A 15,902-nucleotide genomic window follows, 5' to 3' on the forward strand; every position below is an offset into this window, starting at 1 on the left:
AAGCTTTTTAAAAGATAGAAAGGGAAGTTTAGAAATAATAAATATTTGACATATATCAGTATCATACCATGGTATTTTAACGTCTTAAAAACGCTATATCTGTTAATTATTTATAATTAATCCTGTTTTCTGAGTAGCAAGCATGTTTTTTAGATGTTTTCCCCTTTTCACAGTGGTTGAGTCCATCCAGTTTCAGCTGATATGTCACTGCATGTAGTTGATTGATGTAGAGTTGGTGGAAGAGGGGATGGAGCTGTGATGGGATTATTTGGTTAACGTGAAGGTGTTCTTTGTTTCATAAGAGTTTTGAAAAGATGTAATATGTATTTTATTGAGAAGAAAAAATGTTTTGGGCGTAATCCTTTTAATCATTTATAATCAGTGGCTGTTATATTAGTAATATTTTGTGGCGTAACATTAAAGAAACACTGTGTAGCGATGAGTTAAATCTGAAAATAAGGTACATAAATAAAGCCTAAGGTGATCATAAATATAGGAGTAGTTTCGTTTTAATTATAAACAAAAACATAATTTAAAGCCTGCGGCCACGTGTACAACGTTTCATTCTTCTTGCAATGATCAGACATTTAACTCATAAGTTGCGTTCACAAACACTAAATGAGAGCGAATCATTCCACTCGAAGGTGAGTTTTGCAAAGTTTCAGTATTAATTTTATATCATTTACTAAGCTTTAGCAATGTAAAATAACATAGTTTATGTTAACAGTAATACATGAGCTTTACGTAAATGTACATTAGAAAATTATCAAAATCAGTTATTTGAATTAGTTAGCATATGGGTTACGTTGTAACTTTTAAATTAAGTTATATGCTTGGAAGTTAGGACTTGAAATTGAACTGTTTTAAAATATGACTTAAAATGTAATAAATCACTTTTAACCTAAATCTTAATGGGCAATTTTCATTATTAGTTAAGCATATTACTATTAGTACTGGTCGGTAGTCTGCAGTACCTGTGTTACTGTTAGTTAGTATTACTAGTGTAATGAGACTAAGAACCTGTGCCATGGTGTAATTTCTCTGTAATTTCGTAATGAGTAAAGAAGAAAAGTATGTGATTATGATATCACATCTGCATGATGAGGTAAGAAACTTAAACATCACTTAAAAGGTGAGAAGATACTGCGAAAATGTAACTATGCTCAGGATAAATTTGAAAATCTTGTGCTACAGTAGTGCCAACTGACCTAAGTGCTATGTTTGCAGTTATACTGTAGTACTATCATTAGTACTAATACTCTAATAGTAGTAATATACTAATAATATTTCTTTAATAACACACGTTTTTACTTCTCATCTAAGCAACTGATCATAATATTGCATGCAGTATATAATTTAATAGTAATACATCTGTACATGTAACTATTGTGTGGTTGTAACTGTAAGCAGATAACTTATGAACGAATAATTTTATGATGGGGTCTGAAAATTAACATTGCACTTTATAGTTGAAAAAGATTTACTGTGACATAAAGTCTATAGAGGCGATTTGATAAATGAGAGAGAGAGAATTCATGATTGTTTGTGTGTACTAGTTTAGTATTATTATAATGTATTGTGGCTACTACTGATTATATCTTCATAGTAATTTTTTAAAGTACTGTTTTGTAGAGTTTTTGTGACAACAAGTTTATAATTATATATTACATATTCCAATAACTATTTGTACTGGAAGTTGTGATGATACATTGTGGTTCACATCTTTAAGTTTTTTTCTTTTTTTATTGACAAATACCTATCAATGAGAAGTGTGTTTGGGTTTAAGCATACTGTATCTAATTATTCAACTCAGAATAAATTTTTAGTTAATTTAAATATTTTGTGGCTTTGAGATATTTTGAAACTGGTCTGAAGAACAAATTTATCACATAACTGTTTTTGGGAATAGTTTTTCTTAATTTTCAAGTGTACACATGATGTATCGCTAGATGTGACTGTATAGCTAGTGACTCCAAACTTCTGTGCTGGATAACTGACACATCTTTACTTGTCAGTTAATGTATTTTTCACTGTCCCTAACATTTTTATAACTACAATGATTTTACAGAACTCATATGCATAATCACAAATGCAGGGTATGGCACACTCTAGAAACTCTGATAATTTATAGATCCTTCAGTTCTTAATGTTTAGTAACTGGTATTTTACCCCAAGTCACAATAATTGAGAGAACCAAAACTGTATGCTTAAGCATGGTTTTTGAAAGTTCTTGGACATGTATTATTTGATAATGTATGTCAGTCATATGCTAATGTTGTTGTAGCTCTGTGTGTAGTTTTCTTTGAATATGAAAAAATTGTTTTTAAACTTTAGTTTTTCTGTACAATGTAAATTGTGAAGAAATGTTGATTGAAAAAATGAGATTTGTTGACCATTTATGGAATAACATGTTGCAAATGCAATTGGTCGGATAATCTAAAAATGTGTGTGTGAATTATTAATTATTCACAAATTTGAATATTGACAACCTTGTATAAAATATTTTGGTTGCAATTTTTAAGGGGATATTAGAAGAAGTAAAAAAGGTCTACATTTCCTGTTGTGCTTTAAGTAACAAGCATGTTCCTGTGAGATATGTGTGTTTATAGTACTTGTAGTGAAAGAAGTTTGTGGTCTCAGGAAAGTAATTAAGGTTTTGGGCAGGGTTCAGAAAAGGCCACTAGGATGATTCTAAGGATGGATGTGTGGTCGTATAAGGACAAATTAAGATATTTTAACTTGCTCTTACTTAAAGAGTAGGAAGACGGGTGATCTGGTTGAAATAAATTTTATTAAATGACCCAATAAGTTTATTTCAAATTTGTGTGTGTTGAATTCTGTGGGCAGTAATATAAAAGTTTAAAGATTTAGAAATGTTGGAAAAGTCTGCATTTGAGACAGTTTTATTTCTTCAATAGTGTTACTTTTATGGAACAAATTGGCATCTTGAGAAATAAAGGCAGCAACTTTCTGATGAGTGTGAAAAAGGGTTGCTGAATATTTGGATAATTGGGGCTGGATTTAATGATAAAAAGGAGACTGGGAGTAGGCACATTGTTGAACGGCCAAGAAACTCGTTGATATCCTAAAATTTATATCTTATTTACTTGGGAAGTAGTCAACGGGTTTGAATTGATGTGTTTAAAGATAACTTTATCAAAGATCACTGAACAAATATTTGACAAAATATTTGAGGATGTATACAGTTTAGACAACAGACAGAAATTCAGGACAGTTGTATATAGTAAAACGTTGTAGATGTAGTAATAGATATAACACTGAAGTAAATCCATATACAACCCATTTAAATTTGCATAGTTTAGTTTAGATAATAAGTCAGTATTATTAATTTGCATAGTTTAGCACACCAATTAATAATATCAAAACCATTATAAACTTGAACAAAGGATTTCTCCAACTACAATTTTTGGATTGAGAAATTGTATGTGCAGATATCTTCATTTGTTTACTCTGATTATTGGAAGAATTTTAAATATCACTTAGAGGAATTTAAAGTAATCTTATTTGGTCAAATATCTGTTATTAATTTAGTTGAAAAATTAAGTTTTATTCATAGGTAACCAATCTATATACATGAGACAACTGTACATGTGTAAATTGACTTAATTTTGAACTTCTTCACACAGCATTAAACAAAATAACTTGAAGTTTTGCATAAAGGCTTGTGAGCCTCAGATTACAAACAAAGAAAAAGCTTCTTAATAGCCCTCAAAATAAGGTTTTTTAGAGCTAACAAGTTTGACTGAATAAATTGATTTGAAAATTGATATTAGCATGTAAGAAAACATTGAAACCAATAGTCTAATAATTAAATTTCAGATCTTAGAAATCTTGAAACTTGTACCTAATATGATGGTCAAAGGGGTTTTTGGAGGGCTTTTAGGGTTACATTAAAAATTGGCAAGGACATGTAAATATTCAAAACTGTCTGTGCAGAAATTTTTGTATAGTTGTTACTGTGAATTTGTATGGATAACGTATTAGTATCATAAACTGTACTACTGAAGATTTTATATTATTACTTCTTCCATATTTTTTTTTTTTTGAGAACCAAAACATGGCATTATACTTAAAAATTGTAATGCCACATATTGAACTTTGGAACCTGTTACTACTTTTATATGTATTTGTTCTGTTACTGCCTAGTGCTTTTTTTTTCCCCCCACATTGAAAATATATTATGAATGTAGTATAGCAATAGTGATATGCAGGTACAATAGTCACTGAGTAAGACTGTCAAGATAGATAACTTTGTTATTAGACTATTGGGAAGATTAGATTGGCTGTTAGTGTTAATATTGGTATACTAACAAGCTTGGTATACATAAACTGTTATAGATATGAGAGATTAGATTGAAATGGTGTCTTTTAAAAATAATTATAATTAATAATTTAAGATGACACAACCTCTTTGGAATATACATTGACTTGATAAGTATTAAAATGTAAACAGTTTAGAAGCACCTAGTGCTTGTACCTACCATTCCCTCTTCAGCAGTGAGAACAGTCAAGAGACTAGACATGGTGAAAAATCAATGGAAATGTTTGCAACACTCGGTCATGCTTAATCAGGTAGAAAAACTTTGCAAAAAGTTGTTCAATAAAGGCGATTTCCAGAATTAGATTTGAGATCATGTAACTCTTGGCATGTATTATTATAATCTAATATAACTGATCACATTTTTTTACAGGTTTATAAAGTATTTTTGTATCTTTGTGCAGTTAATTAAAAACTTAAGAAGCTCAAGTAAACTTTTATTGAATAGCAGGTTCACAAAATAATTTTTTTTAAATTTGTACATACAGAATTGTCATATATTAAATACAATAATCCTATGACTCTTGACTTTACATTTTGTATGCGTATAACATAGAATGAAAAACGAAATAGCACATAAAAGCATAACAAAAGATATTGTCCATTTAGAAAAAAGTATGTTGCAATTCAGACTGTATATGGCTGGAAAGGCTCACAAAAGATAACAAATTTGCTATAAGATAAAATTTTGTAGACAATTTTTAGATACTTTTCACTATGTGACTTAAAAATGCATGTTCAGAGGTGGTGAAAACCTTTGTTGGTCAACAATTGTATTAGCATAAGAATGGGTAGTACATAAACCTCGTTAAAATACAACATTGAAGTTAGTAAGTGGATCCAAGTTTAAGTAAACAACAAAGGAAAAATCAAATTCAGTTGTGTTATTTCATTGCTTTTGCTTGTTTACTGATTTATGAACACTCGTAAACATGTATAAATGTGATTATTAAAAAAATCCTAGTACATAATAAATGTTTAATATAATAAAAATGTAGCTTAGTGAATGGTTTATATAAATTAAGTTGATTTGTCAAAAGAAAGTATACTATAAGTCTTCATATACATTATTATCTAAGTGAATAAGCTAAGGAAATGTACTTTAGTCACAACAGATTATATCAAAGATGCACAATGAATATAGAATATAACAACTTCTTGATAGGAATCTCAAAGTCAAAATTTAGTACAGAAAATAATGAAAAAACAAACTTGTCAATTATTTAAGGAAAACCTACAATATACACAAATGTCTTTAAATTACAGTACAAAATGCTAATAACTAAACCACTAAAACAATGCATCATGACAATGAAGCTGTATGTGGAACTGGTATATATAATGATCAGCCAATACAAAATCTTAAACTAATGAGAGCATTTACAATACAGAAGTATTCACCTATCTGCTAAACTAGTCAAAGACCTGAGAGATGTAGAATATTTACCATAATAAATGCAAATACTAGCCTTATAGAAGGGGTAATTATCTTTTTTTTTTTTTCTTGCTGACTAGTCAGAAAAATAGTGTAAAGTCACAGAGCAGTATTTATTGTTTAAAATGAATAATGAAGATGGACACTAAGATCCAGGACTGCCAAGAAGGATGGTGTGAAATACAAATTATTATTTGATAAAAACAGGAAAGAAAGAGAAATGGGCTAGAAAAAACATTTTGATGAAAAATATAAAACAAAAGATTCAGCCCTTAAAATATAGGAGTTTCTAAAAACTGCCTTGACAATTGGTATTTGAAGTGCCAGCTCAGAGATACTTTTTCCTTGAATTTTATAAACTTTGTTTCTATGTAAAAAGATATCATAATTGGATTTGCCAGATTTAACATGCTAATTAAATAATTTTCAAAGCAACTTCATACAATATAATATATAAAATATATGAAGGAGGTTTTCATATTTCAAGTTTGCTCTAGGCCCCCTCTAACTGCCAGTATTGGTTAACCTGCAGACTTTTCTTCTAATCTTATTGAGTATTAGCAGCATTTAGTGAACTTGTATTTGAATGATAAAAATTGATGTATGTTACCTAGTTTCAATATTCCAGACCAAAACAAGTTTATGATGTAAATCTACATGTGTATATTTCTACTAAAAGGTGGTATGTCTTGTTCCTACATTTTTTTTTCTGGTTAGGCTTAGTGAAGAAAAAAAAAGTTTTTGAAGAAAATATTGCCATACAGGTGAAGTTAAAACTAGTGTTACTGTATATGTGTTCTGTATCTAATATTACAGTAACTTGAAATAACAGAAACCAGTTATAGGTATGGAGGAAAATACAGTAAATTACTGTGTAGTAAGTATGGATGTACATATAAATTGGAAGTGTAGAAAGTGCAGCATATAACAAATGAGACACTTGGTATGAACATTGTTTGTGAAAATAGAACTTCATAGTTAAGTATAAATGCACAAAACTAAAGATGTTATGAAAAAAATCTATTTCTTTTCAAGATAAATGACAAATTACCCATATAAGGGTTGCCATCTGATCAGCAATAGAATAAGGAACACTTGTATATGATAACAAGTAAAAGGATTAATTGTACATTAGTCCTAGTACTGTTGTTTGACAAGTTTAATGTAATTTGTAGGCCTAAACAACTTACAACAATCTACAGCATTGTTCAACTTATCCTCGTAATAATGTTAAAGGAAGAAATAAATTAGTTTGTGACTGAGACTGAACTGGATGTTGAATTATTTTCACCTGATAACTTAAGAGAACCCACAAATATAGAATATCATTACAACTATACTAAGTGGAATTGGCAAGGAACCTTAGAATAATATCAGGTTTAGTACATGTAAATTGTAAGTAAATTTGTAGCCAAGGGTTAGTGGTGATTGGAGATTAGGTGATAATTGATCTATGAGAAATTAAATTGTTATACAGTCCTAGCATGTACAGAGAATTATGTTTAGGTCTTACATTCAGTGAGTTAAAGATGTGCACGAGGGTAGGCTTAGCTTAAATTGTGATTGTTTTGAAAAAGTACTCATTCAAGCATGGACTACTGAAACTTTCGATATTTCATAGATTTATTTCTTAACAAAGCTTTGTATGTTTGGATAACTTCAAAAGTAATTCATTTGAATGCATACTACAAATGTAAATACTGGTCTTATTGTCAGCAGAAATATAGCAAACAAAAGATTAGCACTGATTACAACAGCTATATACATATTTCTGACCAAAAAATAATTGTTTTATGGGCACCTTTATTCTGTTTACCAAACATTTGTACTGTTGATTATATAGTTCATGATTCTGTTGATAATTCATTCCTGACCATGGGAAAATATATCTTTTTACAATATTGCAGGGAAGCTTAAGTTGTGTTTGAAATTTATTGCTTTCGTGGTAAAGGGATCATGTGAATGTAGTCCTCAGATAATACCTTTTTGCTTAATTCCAAGATTAATATATGGTGAAGGGATCATGTGAGTATGATCTTAAAGCTGTTACTGGTGAATATGTCCCTCGGGTAATCCTGTTACTTCTGCATTCCAAGAGTATTGTCCATTTGGTGAAGGTATAATCTGAGAATTAACAGCAGGTTCCTGAGATAATGCTGTTACTTCTGGATTCCAAGAGTATTGACTTGTATGGTGACATTATTATGTGAGAATGATCTTTAGAGAAAATTCCATCCAACGGTATTATTTATATGGTAAAGGAATTTTGAACATCTTTGTAAAATGCAGTTACTGCTGCTTTCCGAGAATATTGTTTATTTGATGAAGGGATTATGTGAGAACAGAAAAGTGAATTACATTATTCCTCGAATAACAGTATTACTTCAGCAAAGGTGACCATTGGGATGGAATATTCATATTTTTATAAATATTTAACTGTTTTCTTTATTATTCAGCTATCATAAAAAGATAGTATAAGTAGCAAGCAATAGTATATCAGTAGTTTAAAAATTTTGGTCTCAGCAGATGTAACAGTTTGAGTTTCAAACTCAAGTTGTACTTAATGCATATCGGTGTATTTAAAATTTGATTCTTAATTGAACTTTTGCATGGAACCACTTGCTGTTACTATTACATAGTTTGATAAGTACATGTTTTGAAAACATGTATAGTATTTTCTGATAGGGAAAATATTCAGATGAGCACAACAGTTTTGAGTTATTACTGTTTAGTAAATGGTAACTCTCTGATGTTAGTCTATTTAAAGAATGTTAGAATATCCATATAAATTACTAACTTCCCATGTGTTAAATAAAATGGTGTTAATGCTAATAGCTGCCAAGAATAAATTGAACATTTTTTCATTATGTTGATGATTGGCTTATCAGAAGCAATTGACCATCAGTTATAACATTGTTTTCTTCCATAATTAGAAATACAAACATTGCAAATTAATCGTATTTCTATGGTATTTTCTATTTATCTAGGGTAGATTTATAGCAGAGAAACATAAATTTGTGGCATAAATATCTTATTGAAATCATTGGTTTTCATTTTGTACTGAATGATTTCAATCAATATGCTCCTTAGTTACATTCTAGGTAGAATAATCTCAGAGGTTTTCTTTCAGGTCTTTACTAACAAAAGCTCAGCATGGCTGGGTTTGGTGACAGTTAATTAATGGGAGTACCGGTCTTAATTATGATTGATTTAATACATAAAATGTCAAGAAACTAAAATATAACAAAATATCCACCAAAATAACATAGTAATTGGCTATAATCAATTATGGAAAATCATAATACTTAGTCATTTGACTAATGATCAATTTTTGACTATTACGATTAAACTTCATGCCATTAAAGTTGGGTGATTAGTAAAACTTGATAATTATATAGTCATAGGGCTCATGAGTCATCAATAATTAGAATAATCAAAAATAGTAATAATCAGAAAATTATTTTTTGTGAGTTGTGTTGCTCATCAATTTAAGCTGAATAACCTTGAATCAATTGAAGATAGAAAAATGACAAAACATAATGGCAATATTTTGGTCACTTGGATAGTTGGAATAATCTAAAATGGTAATAATTGGAAACACTAAGTTTGATTAGTTGATATTTAATTATTTTCATGACATTAATAGTCATTTTGATTAATCTATTATTTTTCATGACACTAATTGATGATTTTATGTAATAAATTGATAGTTAATTTCCCAGCTTAACATACTACTACTAGGGATATAGGGAATCGTGAATTATTAGTATTATTAAAATTTTTAAATAACTTGCCCATCATTTTGTAATTTGTAATTTTTATGTAGGTAATTCATGTTGACATTATAAACAGGCTAATATACAAATGACTTTTCAATGTCCATGTTTTTAATATTTTAATGAAAGTTATATAATAGAAGAAATAAAGTTTAAAAGTAAATTTGTGTGTGTGTGTGTTGTTTTTTTTCTGGAAAAAAGCATCTATTATAGTTGTGTATTTTTGGAAGAGTTTACATCATAAAGAGGCCCAAAATATGTAAAGAGTTTCATATTAATGTATATAATTTAAATTTCCTGACAATGACCCTTTCATTATTGGGCCAATTATTAGAGGATTATACTTGTTCCCTGCCAGTCTATGTTATTAAATCCCACTGTTATAAACACTTTTTAATTTTAGTTTTATTTATGATTATAATTATCGATAAATATGGCAATGGTGAATCACATTTGTATACTTCATTGATCCTCGATCTCTTAGTTATTTATAATCCAATGTTTGAATAAGCTTAGAACTAGAATATATTTTTAAAATTTAATTTCATTAGGTAAGTAGAAAATTGAATATTTGAAAAAACCTAAAAAGTCAGTTATCTCAAAATGTAAAGTACATTGTACTGTTGCTACAATATAATGTATCCCTGTTGTGATCTTACTTGAGAATATTTTACTGTAATCCATGCATGTGCAATGATTTCTAGAAATTCTTTTGAATTGGCTGGGTTTTTCCATTTTGTATTTGAAAATGTGGAAGTTCCACTTTTTCATCATCATTACTTTGTCAAGTAGGAAAGAAGCTAAAAAAGGTTGAAGTCTTAAATTGTGTTTTTAAAAAAACAAACAAGATAGGTGTAGGGAGTTGATGTGTGACTCAAATATTGTAAAACACTTAATGAAGGTCTGACTCTCATGTACAATTAACTGCCTTACTTCTCAATAAAGTAACTTTAAACACAGCCATTGTTATCCACTGATGACTTTTTAATTGTACCTTGCAAACTTTTCTTCCTTCACCTGGTTTACTCTGATCATACTCTTAACAGATCTTAAAAGGGGGGAAAAAAGGTGGGTTGGGGGCAACTATAAAATGTGTACTTCTGTACATGTAGTTACCATCTAACATGTAAACCATTCTTCCATGATTAGTTTTTTGTGTAGGATTTGTTATTGTAGTAGATTCTGTTAAGTTATATTCCATACAGGTCTCTTGTAACATGTATAAAAAAATGTCTTAATGTTAAAGGTTAAAGCTACATAAGAATTTGTTTTTATAGGATATTGTGAAGTACCATATTTTCTGGTGATAAGTGTTATCATTCAAAAAGCAAACATATATGTAGTAGTTTTATTTTTATTAGAAACCCTTTGAGCTTTTTTTTCTTTAACAAATGTACACCTTTCTAAGTTCATTAACAATATTTTGAATAGTGATGACACTGGATTAATTCAAGTGTAGTCAAACTGGGGTTCATTAAACACTTTTTTTCTTTTTTTAAATATGGTGTAGTAGAAGTGGAATTGATTTCATATTGAATTTTAAACTTGTTAATTCTTAAGACTGGTCATTATGAGGTTTTGTGTTAGTTTTACAAGTAAACTGTATATTTATTTTAAATAATTTTGTCTGTTTAGGTCTAGTCCACTAGACAGTACATTTTTTAAATACATTTTTTATGATCCTGCTCATGAAGGTGAAGGTTGTTAGGGTATGTGAGGAAATTGGTTAGTGTTTGCCCTCTGAATGCCATATAGTTCTCCCTATACCAACTGTGATCAATAAAAAACAAACACTTTTTTCACATATAAATGTCAATAGTATGGTACTGATTTGGAAGTGTATTTAAAATAGAAGCAGGAATATATATGTGTGTGTGTGTGTGTTATTGTTAAACCTAACTTAAGTTCAGTGATTTTTGCTTAAGTAAATCATCACTCCTTTTCGTGTTTGCTAGTGATATTCATAACATTTATAAAAAAGAATTTCCCAAACTCTAGTAATAGAAATCAGATTTTATGTTGAATTAATAACAGAGCTCTTTCTTTCAGCCACATGCTGATGATGAACGGGATTCCGGAACAGAATCTGATGATGAAGGGGCAGAAGCAGAAGAATTGCAGAAGTGTGAGTCAGAGTCTGGTATTGATTGATAAGTCACTAACTCTTACATGTATATTAGCTTTAATATACATGTAACTTGTAAGAACCTCTAGAGCCATTTGGATTACATCTTTTTAACATTGCACAGAACGTTAATAATTGTATATTTCGTGGTTTATGAATTATGATAATGAATGTATGTAAATTTTTTATTTAAAATCAAATGCAGCTTATTGTATCAGAAAAGCAAATTTTTTTTTTTATTGACATCAAGAAACAGAAACTTCTGTTCAGGTAAGGTGTTGATAGTTTTTATTTTTATATATATATTTTCAAGCAGTCTGATCCCAGACAAGCTTCAGCCCTTTTTCAAAGTTAATGTTTTGAATTTATCTTAGTTACCCAAAGAAAGAGGGAAGACAAGTGTAAATGTTTATAAACCTTTGGCAAATAAAAGCTTCAGAATCTTTGTTTAGTCTAAAGCAAAGTAAAATGAAATAAATGCTTACTATTGTCTTTATATGAAGAACATTAATAAAAATGTGCATGAGAAAGATTACTGGAACTATGTAGTGGACCAAATATGGTTGTGAGTTGTGTGTGCATGACTAAAAACATGCACGGTGTTTTATCAGTGGGATACACATGTACAGGTTCATAGACTTGGATTGTGTAGCTGTGTACATGTTCATGATCATTCAGTGACTATTTGTAAGTAAACTTTTATTTAGCTACATAAAAAAGCATAATTAAAATTTCTTTTGTGTAACACTGCTATTATTGTTTAATTATCTGGATTTATGCAAAGTCCTAAACAATGCAGATAATAAATCAATTTAAAAACAAATACAATTAAAAGGAACTTGCAAATTGTTTCAACAGTTTTTTTTTTGTTATTATTCAATTGATATGTTTTTACAGTTATGGAAAATGTTCAGATGGAAGGCAGGAAAAGAAAACTGAGGACAGGCAGAAGCCCTCGAGCCCTGATGGGTGAACAGGTGGACACTAGTAGAGAGGTTCAACAACAGCTTTTATGTGCTTCTAAGACCGACATGGACAGTCCTCTGCCAGAACCAGCACTAGATTCTGCACTGCCAAGTGACAGTGATCATAACTTTGACCATCACAGCTCTGAGGAGGAGTTAGAAGTTATTAACTGTGGTGGAAATGTAATCACACGGAACAATATATACCCTGAAAAAAGGAAGTGGTCACAAGCTAATCGATTTAGTGGTGGAGAAAACTCTGCATCCTCAGATGATGAATTAAGGGACGTTGTGTGTATATCGACTCCTGTGGAGTTCTGTGCTTCCCCTCCTGCTAATGTGCACAAACCTAGTAGATCTCTTTCACCCCCACCAAAAGTCTTTCATTCAGCCTCTGCCAACATCCCTTCTTTTGAAGTATGTTCTGTTTCCCCTCGTAATTTATCTCCTCGTAAGAAACATAGACATATGCATGCCAGTGGGGGAGGTGGGGGAGCAAACATCCAGCGGCCATGTTTGGATTTTGAGAAAATGCAACAGGTAAGGTTTTTTAATTATTTGCACACTCAACTTTTGTTCTTCAGAAAGCATTTTAATAGAAACTTAAAAAGAATATTTTGAGTTTCTTCAGAGGATAACAGTTTTAAAGCAACAGGAAAATGTAACAGTTATAAAGCAATTTGACTGTAATTAGGCTTCATGCATTTTACATGTACATTGATCTACTAATTCCAGAATAATGCAATTCTAAAGACAAAATATTTTATACCTTGTTATTTAAAGAACAAAAGCAAACAATCTGTAATTAGTGCTAGTTATTTGATAATTGTTGCTGTGAACAAGTGCTTAAGGTAACTAACTGTTGTAGTGGAAATATAATCATTTGTATAATGCCTTAATGTTATAAATATTTAATTTCCTTCCTTGTAACATTAAGTTCAGGCAAAAAAAAATTCAACAGAAAGATGGTTTTCTATCTTATTTTGAGAAGAATTGCTGCATGCTCTTTGTTAATTTTTTTAACACAAGTAGATTTCAGCAGAGGAATTGAATACATGTTTTAACTGAGTAGTGGGTAAGTTTAACAGTTTTCATTAATTGGGGACAAAACACTTGATTGATCTTGAAGGTTAAACTAGTATTTCATTACTACATTTGGGTTTATATTTTCTGTATTTCAATACATCCTTTTTTCTTTTTTTACATAGACACTAATTTTTAGTTTCATACTTTTGCCTAGAGTCGTGATACAAAATAGTGTTAACTGTGTGATGTAGTTTCACCCTATGCAGCTCGTCTTCATAGTGAAGGGAATTATTTCAATTTCTTCATGGATGGTTAACTTGTTTTAACCACATTAAAGCCAGAATCATTGAATATACAATATACTTTGTATGCTAAATTTCAAGTTAGATAGATGAGTGAAATTCCCCACAATTTTACCTCTCATACCAGTTTTGTCCTTTTGTGGGTCATATGACCTGACCTGTGATTTTTTTTGTTTTGTTTTTCTTTACCTGCTCAGAGAGTTCTTTCTCTGACTTTTCTTGAATACACTTTTCATATAGGGTGAAATCGTCTGGGATCTACAATGGTAAATGACTTGATTACTTGGATTATTATTTTACTCTTCCTCTCTCTCTCTTCATTTTACACCTATTTTTTTTTCTTTTCTTTTATAGTGGCTTCTTAGCATGCTCTAGTTCCCTCAGGCTACTAAGCTGTCTATCAGAATTAACTGGGATACTTTCCCTCTCCAGTTTGTGTGAGACTTAATGCTTCCACCATTGTTCCTGTATAATGTATTGTTGCAGAACTTTATATAATTATACTGAGTTTCACAATACTAGAATTTAATGTAAATTCAGCTTCTTGTTTGAAATCAGTAGCTTCTGCTTTTCTAGAACTATAGTTCAAGATCCACTCCAAAGTGTAATAATGTATTTGTAATTTGCATTTTTAAAATTAAGTAGGAATTCAGATAGTTGTTGTCATTGTTAGTAGCCTATATGATCATCCAAGACTAATTATTATTTAGTAACTTTTATTTTTTAATAACTAGATACTAATTACTTACTGGCATACATATAATAATGTCATCAAATACATTGACCCTTAGGTCAAAATCCTTCCCTACAACTATGTTTATACAAATGTGAACACTCCCTACAAAAATATAATCTCAAAACTGTTGGTATTACTTGAGAATGAGAGCTCATGGTGTTATGTCAGCATATCGCACAAAAAAGGTTATGGGTGAAAGTCTGGAAATAAAAATAACATTTGGATTAATAAGTTACTATTCAACTAGTTGCAAATATATATTTAAATTTACATTTGAATTTCAAAAAATAGATATAGATTTTTTTTTCAAGTGATAAATTTTGACTTTTTTTTTTTTTATCCATGATAACTTGCAGAAATATATTAAAGACTGAAGTGTGTTAAATAGTATAATATATGCTAATAAGATATGAACAACTGAGATGGTTTATCATCCCATTTTCTATTACTTTAGGACCTTTGTTTAGAAGAGCTTTAAAATTATTTGACATGTCTGTCTCTGATTGTTTGGTATGATTTCTTCTTACCAGTTAAGTTTTTAGTTGGTTTGAAATGAAAATTACATATAAGCCAGATTTAAATTTTGGTAATGATTACTTTTATTTAGTGAAAAACAAACTGACTCTCTCCTTCTTTAAGTAATAGTAGTGAGTCTTTGTAAATATACATATAAGCTTGTAATATTTAGTTTAAAGGTACTTGGCATGTATATGTAATACATAACAAATACAACATTTTATGCCAAATATTGTATATTTGTGCGATTTTGTATTTTACATATGTTAGTGGATGAGTTTAAATATTAATTTAATAACAGTTTAGAAGAGCTTTAAAATTATTTGACATGTCTGTCTCTGATTGTTTGGTATGATTTCTTCTTACCAGTTAAGTTTTTAGTTGGTTTGAAATGAAAATTACAAATAAGCCAGATTTAAATTTTGGTAATGATTACATTTTATTTAGTGAAAAACAAATTGACTCTCTCCTTCTTTAAGTAATAGTAGTGAGTCTTTGTAAATATACATATAAGCTTGTAATATTTAGTTTAAAGGTACTTGGCATGTATATGTAATACATAACAAAGACAACATTTTATGCCAAATATTGTATATTTGTGCAAGTTTCTTATTTTACATATGTTAGTGGATGAGTTTAAATATTAATTTAATAACAGTTTGTGTGTGTGTGTGTATATATA

The 15,902-nt window shown here is 29.7% G+C and overlaps 1 protein-coding gene across 3 annotated transcripts in view; it reads left to right on the forward strand.

Annotated features, from left to right (window-relative positions):
* Positions 1-207: 207 nt before the first annotated feature.
* Positions 208-15,902, forward strand: part of LOC106459034 — a 30,252-nt gene continuing 14,557 nt past the window's right edge. For 2 of the 3 annotated variants that reach the window (XM_022385411.1, XM_022385408.1), the window contains exons 1-3: positions 208-644; positions 11,600-11,690; positions 12,573-13,180. In XM_022385411.1, coding sequence (XP_022241119.1) covers positions 576-644; positions 11,600-11,690; positions 12,573-13,180 — 768 coding nt within the window. In that variant the 5' untranslated portion in view covers positions 208-575. The remainder of the gene's footprint in view (positions 645-11,599; positions 11,691-12,572; positions 13,181-15,902) is intronic. The other variant, XM_022385409.1, reaches the window with a different exon arrangement.

Source organism: Limulus polyphemus, unplaced genomic scaffold (genome assembly GCF_000517525.1).
Source record: "Limulus polyphemus unplaced genomic scaffold, Limulus_polyphemus-2.1.2 Scaffold549, whole genome shotgun sequence".
Taxonomy (NCBI): domain Eukaryota; kingdom Metazoa; phylum Arthropoda; class Merostomata; order Xiphosura; family Limulidae; genus Limulus; species Limulus polyphemus.